The 13,317-nt window shown below is 41.8% G+C and overlaps 1 protein-coding gene across 4 annotated transcripts in view; it reads left to right on the forward strand.

Annotated features, from left to right (window-relative positions):
- Positions 1-13,317, forward strand: part of Mtm1 (myotubularin 1) — a 135,045-nt gene that overhangs the window by 52,470 nt on the left and 69,258 nt on the right. For all 4 annotated transcript variants that reach the window (XM_029561809.1, XM_008829478.3, XM_008829479.3 and 1 more), the window contains 2 exons: positions 5,091-5,201; positions 10,531-10,632. In XM_029561809.1, coding sequence (XP_029417669.1) covers positions 5,091-5,201; positions 10,531-10,632 — 213 coding nt within the window. The remainder of the gene's footprint in view (positions 1-5,090; positions 5,202-10,530; positions 10,633-13,317) is intronic.

The following is a 13,317-nucleotide window of genomic DNA, read 5'->3' on the forward strand; positions in this document are numbered from 1 at the left end:
GCCACTCCGGAGCAGGTGGACCTGTGTTGCATAAGAAAGCAGGCTGAGCAGGGGCCAGGAAGCAAGCCAGTAAGCAGAGTTCCTCCTTGGCCTGTGCTCCAGCTCCTGCCTCCAGGTTCCTGCCCTGAGTTCCTACCCTGGGCTCCCTGATGAGCTGCAACCTGGGAGATGTAAGCTGAATAAACCCTTTCCTCCCCAAGTTGGTAGTGTTCAGAGTGTTTTGTCACATCAGTGGAGAAACAAACTAGAACAGAAGCCTTTAATCCCAGCACTTAGGAGGCAGAGGCAGATCGCTGTGTGTTCAAGGACAGCCTGGTCTACATAGTGAGTTCAGGCCAGCTGGGTCTACATTGAGACCCTGTCTCATAAAGACCAAATATGTGTGTGTGTGTGTGTGTGTGTGTGTGTGTGTGTGTGTATTTGAATGGAGTACCAAACTGAGGTTTCCAAGGAAACAAGATCAGGTGCCCAAGTCACAAGACCCAAGAGCACATGGTCAGTGAGTTTGGCAAGGTTAATTAAAAGTCATTAGTGTAGATTCAGTTCATTTTATAAAAGTCATCCCTACATTTTGGGGCTGGAGAGATGGCTCAGTAGTTAAGAGTACTACTGTCTGCTCTTGCAGAGGACCCAGGTTCGGTTCCCAGAACCCACATGGAGGCTAACAACTGTCTGTAGCTCCAATTCTAGGGAATGCATCACCCTCTCTGGCCACCGAGAGCATTGCATCTATGGGTACACTTACATACATTAGAGGTAAAACACACATGAAAATTTTCTTACTTCCATGTTGATATTAGATTGTCAGACTTGTATTTAGCATCTAGTATTTGACTATAGGTATAAGTTTGACACTTAGGAATACACACACTGACATGTCTCAGTAGAGTCCAAGAATAATAACACATTGCATGATAATATCCTTTTTGAATAGCTGGGTTATAGTGAGAAGTAAATACATTATAAGGTACAGGTGTGTGTATGTTTTTTTGTTTTGTTTTGGTTTGGTTTTTTGAGACAGCGTCTCCCTATAGCCCCAGTTGGCCTGGAACTCACTATGTAGACCATGCTGGCCTTGAACTCACAGAGATCCGCCCACCTCTGCCTCCCGAGTACTGGGACTGCAGGCATGTGCCACCACACCCAGCTAGCTGTATGTATGTTACTAAGTAGTGGTTTTCTCATTAGGGGGTTTGATTTCAGTCATGTTGCAAAATGCGTAGTATTTCATAGCAATGCACACAACAGCTAGAAATGGCTCCGTATAGGTGCAAAGATGAAGTGCTGCCATATGCTTGCTAGAGTGTGCTCATCTGCTATGTTTGCAGAGCACAGTCATATCTTCCAAATATTAATCTGTGCTTTAACATCATGATAATGATAATAACAACTTCCATTATTTCTTGACTACCATCAGCAGGCAGTGCGCCACCTCCTTTAAATCCATTATGTCGAATCACCACTGTACAGACAACGTGACTGAGTGATAGCAGTAGCTTGTCCAATTCCGCCAGCTAATAAATGTCAGAACTTGGAGTTGAGCCAGTTTTGTCTATGTTAAGAGTTTGTGCTTTTTTTTTCTCTACATAACTGAACTTAAACTTTTTGACATCTTTATTTTCACATAACTACAAACTCACATGATCTTATAGAAATACTACAGAGAGGTCTCATGTACCAATCTCCCAGCTGACCCCAATAACTATATTGCTTGATCAACCAGAAAGTTGTTTGGGAGACGCTGGAGAGATAGCTCAGCAGTTAAGAGCACTGGTGGTTCTTGCGGAGGACCCAGATCTGCTTTCTAGCACTCACATGGTGACTAACAACCATCCATAACTCCAGATCCAAGGGATTCATTGCCCTCTTTTGGTCTCTGTGGGCATTGCATGCATATGGTGAACTTAAATACATTCAGATAAAACATACACATGAAATAAAAATAAAATTATATTTCAAAAAGCCAAGTGTGACTATACACACACCTATAACCCTAGTGTTGTGGGGGTAGGAGATAGGAAAATTGCTAAGGCATGCTGGTGATAACTTGTGGCCTTTGCACACACGTGAGCATACACCACACACGCCACAGTCACACAGGGAAGGAAAGCAATAAGAAGGAGAGAGAGAGGGAGGGAAGGAGGGTAGAGGAAGGAAGGAAGGGAAGGAGGGATGGATTAAGGGAAGAATGGAGGGAGTCAGTTGCTTAGCACGGTACAGATAACCAGTACTTAAATTTTGCAAGGTGTGTATGTGTGTGTACATTCTGTGGCATTTGATCCCAGGTAACCATCATCAACAATGAAGACATGGAACTGTTACATTACCATAAAAGAACTTCATACATTCCCTTCCCCTCATCTCCTGGCAATTATTTCTCAGTTCCCTACCTCTACTGTCTTGTCATTTCAAGAATTAAGTTATAGGGACTGGAGAGATAGCTCCTTGGTTAAAAGTACTGGCTGCTCTTTCAGACCACTCAGGTTCAGTTCCTAGAACCCACGTAACAGCTAACAACTGACCATAACTCCAGTTCCAGGAGATCTGACACCCTCTTCTGACCTTCGAAGGCATTGCACACATGTGGTACACTTACATACATGCTAGCAAAACACTCGTACACATAATGTAAAAATAAATAAAAGGAATTAAGTTATATAGCCAGACGTAGTAGTGCACGCCTGTAATCCCAACACTCAGGAGGCTGGGACAGAAAGATAAGAGGTTCAAGGCTATCCTGGACTGCAAGCAAAGTTCAAACAAAAAGGATGATACATAAATGGAGTCACATATGACCTTACAATATTGGCTTTAATTATTCAGCAGGATGACCCTAAAATTCTACTAGGTATCATACATCCTTAGTTCTCTGGTATACATACAACCAAAGAGTTATACTCAGTGAATTTTTGAAGAATCCATGACCTAAACATATTTTTTTCAGACTTTTACATATGAGTGGTGTAATTGTGTCATTTCCAGCCCTCTCATTCCCCATTCCAGCTCATCCCATGTGCTCTTCACTCAGTCTGTTTCTTGTCCTCTTCTTTGAATATTATTCTGAACATATTTTTGAGGAGATGCTTAGTAGTTCTAGTTTATTAAGGAGAAGGATTTAAAAAGAAAGTATTTTTCCTTGTATCCCCATTCAGCTACCTTTAAAATTCTTTATTCTTATTGTCAGTCATCAAAGAAACCATGAAAGCAATTTTTAGCTTGAATGCTCAGCCTTGAATGGGACATCTATATCACCCCCTCCAAAGCTCAGGGGATATCATGGAAGGGGGGCAGAAAGAATGTAGGACTCAGATGACAGGAAGGGGTACTGTGAAATGCTATCTTCTGAATATGACGTGGCTGTTGCACCCTTGAACTCACAGCAGCTATGGCTAGCTGCACAAGACCAGCACAAGATTGGGCCCATCAACCTTCCATTATGGATGGGGGAGAAGCTCATAAGGCCTCACCTCTCCCTGAGCTGCTATAGGCAGTTAATAGTGGCTGGGAGACAGAGTCCTATTCCTCAGTGGGGTGTAGCCACTGGTAAGTTGCCCATTGTCTCAAATTACTGCCCATCCGTACTCATGCAAGCAACCCTAATTAAATTCAGGGGTCACAAGAAAGAACCAAAAGTAGAAGAGGCATCTATTGGAAGAAGCTGCTCTGTGAGAAGGGTAAAAGGGCATAAGAGAATAGGGGCGAGGATTTAATCAGTGATGATCAAGGAGAATATGATAGTGTATGTGTGTGTATGCACAAAATTGTGAAAGAAGAAATGAAAGTAATTCACAGGTTAAACTGTGGGGCCCTTCATACTTACTTTCATTTATGTGACTATGTATGTTCTGTTATTGCAGTTAGTGTGTTTTGCATATTGCTGTTTTCCACTTAGTTCTCCAGATACCATACTTATCCTAATAGCTGTACATATGCCCCTTTAAATTGACTGATACTGACCTTTCTGTTCGCCAATTCTTCCCCCTTGGAACCTGTGTGTGCACAGTTTTGGGGTTTATTTATGTATTTATTGTTTGTTTCGTTGGTTCATTTTGTTTTTGCAGTGTTGAATGACAGCTCTAAGTTCTTTGGGAGTAAAATGATTGAGTCAAAGGTTAGGATATTTTTATGACTGTTTTTTGTATATGTTACTACCCTTTGGCTTGAACAGCAACCTCCCTTCATATTTCCTAAGCAAGATACTGAAGCTTTTTAGACCTGGATTGCCACGTGGGCAAACAGAGCTGCTTCATCTTTGACTTGGAATAGTTGTGAGAATAAAATGAGAAGCCCCTGTGGCAGGCGAATGTCAGCTGTGGCATTTGCTGTCCTCATCTTGTGATGTGATTCTGCTTGTCTAACAGAATTCCATGGCATCGGCAGGCTGTGGTCCGCTCACAGCCGGCACTGGCCAACAGACTGCAGAGCATTGTTGTGCATTTGGGCCCTTCTGATTGCTTGGGAAGTACATCCATGCTTTAAATAAGTGCTGTGGCCAGGCGTTTGACATCTAGTGAGGAAATACATTCATGGGGATAAGACAGTGAGGCAGGTGATCTAATGGGAATCTAACTTAAATGCTTCCTCAGACGAGGAAGTCACTAGTGCTGCTTGATCTAATTGGAAAAACAAAGCTGAGCCGAAGCTCCCCTCATGAGGGGAACTTGGTTGTTAGGAAAGAGAGATAGGCCAAAGGCATACTTTGAGCAAAGTGCATGGCCCTGGCTGTAGTAAAATGGTCTGCAGAATAGAGAAGGATGTACTCAACTGGAAGTCAGAGCTTTGTGGGAGAGAACCTACAGAAATAGGCTTTCTGTAACCTTCAGGGCCTGAAATTATGTAAGTAAGAGATCAGGCTTTGTCCCCTAGGCCATGCGCAGTTGCAGAGTTGGGGTACGTGTCTTGATCGCACACTTGACTGTGTTCACACTTGCTCTGTCATGTATGAGCTAGATCCTATTTTTACTCAGAAGTGGTGAATAGACTAAAACAAAAAAACAAAACCAAAAAACCCCACCTTGACAGCTTATGGTTCTTTACGCATGTGTTTGATGTTTTCATTATGCTGACTTTTGCATTCTTGTCCATTACAGGATTCTGCTCTGATACTTGATGTTCCTCTGGGTGTGATCTCAAGAATTGAAAAAATGGGAGGCGCGACAAGTAGAGGAGAAAATTCCTATGGTCTAGATATTACTTGTAAAGTAAGAGATTCTGTACTTTCTTAAAGCAAGAAAAAGACACCTTAGTGTTGACTCAATAGTAGAAAGTTAATGTGGGCTGTAAAAAATTAAAATATCTTGTTAATGTAAAGTCCTAGAAGTGGGCCATCTGTTGTGATTTGAGATTTCAAAAAGTGCCTGGGGAGAGAGTTCCCATACAAGGAACCCACTGTGCTCAAGACTGAGGCCTTGAGAAACTACTCAGCTTGTTAACTTGAGTGAAGCCGAAGAAAAGTTGGTGAAATTTCTTGAGTTTAGTTTTACTTCAGTCCTCTCCAGGTGGTCCAGGTACCATAACTGTCTTAACAGTGGTGTGTCCCATTGAATTGATTGATATTGGTCCTGCTAGCCACCTCTGGTCCCCATTGAGCATTTTCATGTACATCATCTTTTCCTACTATTGAATGGATGATAATTGTAAATTTTTAGGACTGAAATGCTTAAGTCAAAGGTTAGGACTATTTTTATGACTCTTCGTGGTAGTATATGTCACCAGCTAGACAGAAAGGCAGAAGGAAGAGAAGAGAGTTTGCCTCTGTGTCCTTCCTTACCTGTAACAACTTTTGTACTTTTTGCTTTATTTCCATTGGTGAGCTGATATTTGGTGGGTAATGAAGTTCAGACAATTGTTAGAGTAACCATTTATTGCGTGTTTGTGTCCATCCAAACACATTCCACTCTCAGCAGAGCCCTTTCAGACATAGTATAGATGGAACATTCCAGAAGAGTTAGGGAGCTTTACTAATATGACCCTATGAGTCGCAAAGCTGAACTCCAGATATGAGGAAGTAACCACTTTGTGAACAATGAAGTTGAGACTTCTAGTAAGGAAACCTGCTGTCGAGGCATTGAGTGTCAGAAGACTAGTGTCTGTAGCATTGAGCTCAGTTCTAGAAGGAGCCAGGAGGGGGTTAGGTGTAATTTATTCCACTAGTTCTCAAGTCTATACATCCAGAAAGCTTTTGAAAAATGTAGATCTTTGAGTTCTTAAGGCCAAGACCCAGAAAGTTGGAATACCTTTAAATGTCCCAGGTGACTGTTCAGATATTGTGTTAGTGCAGGGGTCAGCAAGCTTCTTCTGTAAAAGGCAGATAGCAAATATTGTAGACAAGGTAGGTCACATAAGATATCTGTTATGTATTCTACTTTATTTTTTGCAGTTTCAATACTTTATATATAGCATTCTTGGCTTGAGGTCTCTCTTAGTTACTTTCTGTTGCTGTGATAAGAACACCAACCAAAACCAACTTGGGAGGAAAGGGTTTATTTGGTTTACAACACAGTTCATTATCAAGGGAAGCCAAGGTAGGAACTCAGGGCCAGAACCTGGAGCAAAGACCATGGAGGAACGCTGCTTACTGCTTGCTTCCCTGGCCTATGCTCAGCCTGCTCTCTTAGGCAACACAGGGCCATCTGCCAAGGAGTGGCACTGCCCTCCCACATCACTCATCAAGAAAATGCCCAACAGACGTGTCCACGGGCCAATCCAATGGAAGCGATTCTCCATTCGGGGTTCCTTCTTCCCAGGTGTGTCACGTTGACAACTAAAGCTATTCTAGCACAAGGTCTATACAAGAGCTGACTTGGCTGGAGTTGCTGAGCCCTATCTAGTTCAAGTCTTTATTCTGCAGTTAGGGAAATGAAGCCTTCATGAAGTGGCATGACTTGCCTAGGCATTTCCAGGAAAACAATGAAAGAACCAGGTTTAAAACCCAAGTCATTTCCTAGTCCCAGGTGCTGTAATTTCTAAAAGCTAAGAACCTGTACTTCTGTTTGGATTGGGGATACAATACACTGTTTTCCTCTCCAGGTGGTAAAAGATCAAGATGAATATGAACATTGGGGAATTAATGTTGCCCCAAGATTTCCCACTACTCCCTACCTTGGCCTTTTTTGCTTCTGTTTTAATCTGAACTGTTTTTGGTTTTTTTTTCCCCTATCTACCATCCAGTTAGTGACTACCCTCTCAGGCCTAGAAGTATGGTAATTTACTTTGAAGAAAGAGTCTTTGAATGTGTCAAAGGAGTCATGGAGTGGAGGATTATATTAAAGCACTCAAGGCAGTGTGGTTGATATTTTGGTGAAGATGAAGTGACTTTCATTCTACTAATAGGGTATTTACTGCCTCATCAATAGGAAAAGTTTTATTTATTTATGTATGTATTTATTTATTTGTTTGTTTGTTTTTTGAGACAGGCTCTTGCTGTAGCCCCAGGTGGCCTTGGACTCACTATGTAGACCAGGGTGGCCTGAGTCTCACAGAGATCCACCTCTGCCCCCTAAGTGCTGAGATTAAAGTTGTGAGCCACCACACCTGGTTTAAATAGTAATCCTTCCAAATTAATGAAACACTCTGGAACAGAAGGCTTAGGAACAACCCACCAGGCAAAATTCTCAAGTGGCAAATATGTCATTTTACTGGAATTGGCTTAGATCTAAAATACATGAGGCCTATAATATTGATTAGTACAATATTTTGTTTTGTTTTGATTTGGGGGCGGTTCTTTTTGAGACAGGGTCTCCCTGTAGCCCCAGCTGTCCTGGAACTCACTATGTAGACCAGGCTGGCCTTGAACTCATAGAGATCCGCCTGCCATAGCCCCCTGATGCTGGGATTAAAGGCGTGCGCCACCACGCCCAGCTGTTTTGTTTTGATTTTTTTAGGCAGGATCTCATGCAACCCAGGCTGGTTCTGAACTCCCTATGTAGCTGAGGCTGGTCTTGATCTCTTGATCCTTCTGCCTCTACCTTCCAGGTGCTGGGATGACAGTCATATGCTAGCAAGCCCAGCTGTAGCACAACCTTTTCATAAGATTACCCAGAAACACTGATGTCAGAAGAGGCTACACTCCATTTTCTCAGTGACAGACATAATCTTGATATGAGAAGTCTACTGCAGCGGGATCAGCACTTGCTGTCTTATCTCCTAGGTCACCTTGCACCTGTAGTCAGTAGTCAGGATGCTACTGCATTTTTCTCTCCAAATTAGAGAGGAACAACCACTACACATTTGGCTAGCTATGCATATGGTGGTTTCTGCTTGCCAGTAGCCATGTTTGCAGAATGCCTCTCAATCCCAGAGGACCTTGTTCAGCCTCGGGAGGAAAAGGAGCCATAAGACCCAGTTGATAAGCACGTTGAGTCTGACAGGAACACTCTTATACCACAAGGCTCTTTCCCAGGTACCCTTTTCTGGTGAGCAGTCAAACTCACAGAAGACCAGGGAGCAGCTTTCCAGTGAATGTATGTTCCTTAGTCTGGTACACACCTCATCTGCTGTCAGTGAAACATTTGCCTTTTCCAGTTCAGTTTTGCAAGAAATAATTCTTTTTGTCTGTAATTGCATCTGAATCAGATGGCAGAAAGTTGATTGAATCACTTATGCTTTGACACCGGAAAATTACTTACCTGAATCACTGATAAATCACAATAAGTATTGATTTGGAAACAGTCTAATTTCTGGTGAGGTGGTTAAGAGAGTGACGCTGCATAATTCTCTGTGACCTGTGTCTGCTAGGAGGAAACTTCCTCACAGGTCCTTAGCCTTGCCAGTCTGTAGCTAGCCATTGTCTGCCATGGCTGCTTGTAAACTGTTTTACTGTATCTCATCCCATTGAAATGACTTTTCCCTTCACCTGACTATTGCTTTGTATCAGGAACCAGCAACTAATACCTGGGTCTCACGGGAGGTGATATAAATTGGTTGTTGAACTTTGTTCAGTTATATGCTTTTAGCATGGGCCTGGGGTGTAGCTCAGTGGTAGAGTGCTTGCCTGGCATGTGTGAAGTCCTGGATTTCACACATACCCCCCCCCAAAATGCAAAAGACAAAGCACAGAATCCTGGAGCTGGCAAAGGCTACACAGAGTCTGCCTGTTTTCAGTGGGATTGATCTCAGGTGGCCTTAGACTCTATTTCATTAGCAGATTCCTAAGTGGTCATAGACTCTACTGCACACTTCACTTGCCTTTTGGAATGCCTTGTATACAGCAAACCCTTTGCTGGCTCTTCAGACTGAAAAATTGTAAAGTGGAAAGTATTCTTGGGGCCAGAGAGATGGCTCAGCAACCAAGAGCACTTACTGCAACGTCCACATCCGGCAGCTCACAATCACCTGTGACTCCAGGGGCTCCAACACCCTCTTCTGGCCTCTATAAGCACCTACCCATATTCACACAGACACACATACACACACAAATAAAAATAAAATAAATCTTTAAAAATATTCTAAATATAATAAAATACTCTGCAAAACATGAATATTGTAATATACAAGAGGCCAGGGGCTGGGTCTAGCTCAGTCTTGAGATAATCCCAGGTTCTATGATTGATTGTTTAAAAAGACAACCTATAAAAAAATTCCAGCCTTAAAAATAAGATAAAATACTATATTTAATACAAATTAGAGGACCCTGTTTCATTTAGCTCCAGTTTAAAAGTCTTATCTAACAAAGAGATGTGTATGGAAAGCTACCTTTATTATTTAATATTTTATTATTTTTACTTTATGTGTATGAGTGTTATACCTGCATGTATGTAAGTGTGCCCATGTCATGCAGTGCCCACGAAGGCCAGCAGAGTGTGTACGGTCCCCTGGAACTGGAATTCCAGATGCTTGTTAGTTCCCAGGTCCTTTGGAAGAGCAGCCAGTACCCTTAACCAACTGAACCATCTCTCCAGGCCCAAAAGCTACCTTTGAAATCTGATTTTGATCATTAATTTATAGTTCCTAAAAGTAAAATTATATCTAATATGGGTACATTAATGTAGTTTATATAGAACCCTGAAAGAATTGGGTAATAAAAATTTATTACATCATTTGTATAAGAACATAAAATGCCAATCATTTAGGGAAAGAGTGTTTGTATTTAATAACATGTTTAACAATGTGGAAGTTGTATTTGATAGCAAGTACTCTTTTGAAAAGTTTTATGATTTAAATACTGTTCAATAATTAAAATTCCTTGGAAAGCAGTGAACATAGCTACAGATAATGTACAAGCAGAGTTCAGATTTTTTTTTCTTTTTTGTGAAATGATTTTTAGCTGTCGTCTCTTTAGTGTTTTTATTTGGAAACAGTCTAATTTCTGCAGAAGTGGTTTGTTGTTATTTTCTTGATTAAAATGGAAATATTTTCAGGGGTTCTTAAACTGGATATTTCAAAATATCATATAAAACAGCAATTTTACTTACTAGTGTACATTAATTGTCCTTGTAGGTAAGTGAATCTTCTCCCTTAATTGAAGAGACTTCTTGCTAATTAACTTGACTTTCCTTGAGGACTGAACTCTGTTTTCTCCTTTGCCTCTAGGATATGAGAAACCTGAGGTTTGCATTGAAGCAGGAAGGTCACAGCAGAAGAGATATGTTTGAGACCCTCACGAGATGTGCCTTTCCTCTGGCCCACAGTCTGGTAAAGTCCAGGGCTCCCCTAAGCATCAGAAAGTTCTGCAGTATCTCCTCTATGGAAACTGCCTGTGGACTGCGCTTCTCTTTCTTTCACTCACTGCTTTGTTTCCTGGTGTGACACTTCTAATATGTTTTAAGCAGTTGTAGAGGGAGCAGGTCTCCTCCCTGCTAGTGTGTGTGAAAGCAGAAGGCTGATGAGAGTACCCATGAGCCTGGAGCCTCCTGTGCTCCCAGCCTGAGTGTGCCTGTGAAAGGGAGAGGGTAAGGTGGCTTAGTGCACCACTGTGAGCTCTTCCTGTAGTTCAGTGCTCTTCACTTTGGTGCTTAACAAGTCAGACTTTTGTGGTACTACTTATAAATAGGAAGGGATCCTTTGATTCTAAAAGCCATTTAAACAAATACACCCTCCTCCTCGTCCTCTTCTTCCTCTTCCTTCTCCTCTTCTTCCTCCTCTTTCTTTTTTCCTCTTCCCCCTCTTCTTCCTCCTCCTCTTCATCTTCCTCCTCCTCCTTTTCTTCCTCATCCTCTTCCTCTTCCTCCTCTTCTTCCTCTTCCTTCTCCTCCTCTTTCTCCTTCTCCCCCTCCTCCTCCTCTTCTTCCTCCTCCTCCAATTGAGGCAGGGTCTCATGTATCTCAGACTGGCCACAAATTCACAATGTAGTGAAGGATGTCCTTGAACTTCTGATCCTCCAGCCTCTACCTCACAAGTACTGAGATTATGAGAATGTACCACCATGCCTGGTTCATGGAGTGTTGGGGATCAAACCCGGGGCTTTATACATGCTAAGTAAGCACTCTACTGCTTACTGAAACCCAGCAAATGTATTTCTAAGATACAGTTATGTTGTGGAGGCATCACAACCAGCAGCTCAATAAGGCAGGTTTATTTTGTTTAAAAATGGCATTTCAAATGTCATTTGATAGCATTTACTACATATTTGTAGGATGGATCTCTTAAGCATTTAATTAGTTAGAATCTATGACTAATCCAAAAGATAAGTATTATATGTTCTAAAAAGTTTTCCATGGGCTGCCGAGATGGCTCAGCAGGTAAAGGTGCCTCCAGGCCTGAGGACTTAAGTTCAGTCTCCAGGACCCACATGATCCTGGACTGACTCTTGTAAATTTGTCCTCTGACCTCCACAGACACTATGGCACATGTTTGCTCATGCATACACACACAAAGAAGAGGGGGAGACACAGAGAGAGATATCTAACCAAAAAACAAAAACTATCCCTCCCTCTTCACGAAGCCATTGAGGTAAGTTTAATTCCACATGACCAAGCTCAACTCTTCCAGCAGTGTAGTTCTTCAAAGAGTCTTTATATTCTGAGTCAACCATGAACCTCCCTTTTTCTGGTGGTGGTGAGAAGTGTCTCTCTGTGTAGTCCAGGCTGGCCTGGAAGTCACTGTGATGCCCAGGCTAGCCTGAAAGTCATGATCCTGCTCCCCGATCTCCTGAGCATTGGAATGACAGGCCTGTGCTACCATGCTCAGCTTGTTTTCTTCCAGTCATGCCCTGCTTGCGTCTTCTTCCCCCCTCAACAAACCTGGAAATGAATACCCACTGAGGAGAGAGCAAGGAAATAATTCTTTTAAAATATATAAAGAATTTTATTTAATTACTATCTTTAGACAAGGTTTTATATAGCCCAGGCTAACCTCAAGCTCACTATATAGCTGAGGATGACCTTGAACTTCTGATCCTACTGCCCTCACCTCCTCAGTACTGGGATTATAGTGCATGTTTTATGTGGTGTTGGGTTTGGAACCCAAGACTTCATGCATGCCAGGCTAGCTCCACCTCCAGCCGAAACAGTTTTGTTGTGAGTAAAAGATAACTATGTTGTAAACTGAACTGAGCATGTGGAATTGCCTTGCGTTAAAATTTTCTTTCTTTTCTTTTTTCTTGTTCTGTTTTGTTTGTTTTCATCATAGTGAGGTTTTTTTCTTTTTCACTAAAGGTACGGGATTTTTCTGTAGTGAGAGAAGGCTTTTCTCTTCTCTTACCCGTTTCTGTCACAGGAAGTTCCCACGTGGTAGAAGGGAGAAATCTTTCACACAGACTATGGCCATTATGGCCTTATATTGATTGTAGATAAAAATAGGATGTTTGGGGAACAAACGGAGATCATGTCCTTGAGTCCATTTTCTACATTCTTATTAAACAAGATTTAAAAAATATTTCTGTATTTAATATTTTTAACTATCAGGATAAAAAGATTTATGGGACTAGATCTTTTAAACTATTATGAATGTCAGATTGAAATTTATAATTTCTCAGGGAACATATTATATCTCAATTTGTACACATCTGCCTCTGTGCTATTAGAAATTTGAGGAATAGCTCACAAATAGGTTTGAGAAAGCCCAAGTCCTATTCCATCTCCAACCAAATCTTGAGTCATCAGCCATCTCTTTTCTCTGGCATCTTCTGTCTCTTTTAAGGTTTATTCCCCTAAAAAATTGCAAGTGTCAGGCCAGCTTTCCCCTTAAACTATTCCTCTCTCATTTGAATATGAAACTTCTGGAAAGAAATAGTCTAGCCTATGCTCACCTCTGACTCATTCATCCCTCCAGCCCATGTCAGGATCCAGCTTCATTTTTGGCCTCTCCTTGGGGTTTGTGATAGTGTTCATTTTGAATTTGCCAGAATCTCCAGTTACTCAGAAAACAAACTCCTGAGCG

This window comes from Nannospalax galili, unplaced genomic scaffold, assembly GCF_000622305.1.
Source record: "Nannospalax galili isolate Female #2095 unplaced genomic scaffold, S.galili_v1.0 scaffold513, whole genome shotgun sequence".
Taxonomy (NCBI): Eukaryota; Metazoa; Chordata; class Mammalia; order Rodentia; family Spalacidae; genus Nannospalax; species Nannospalax galili.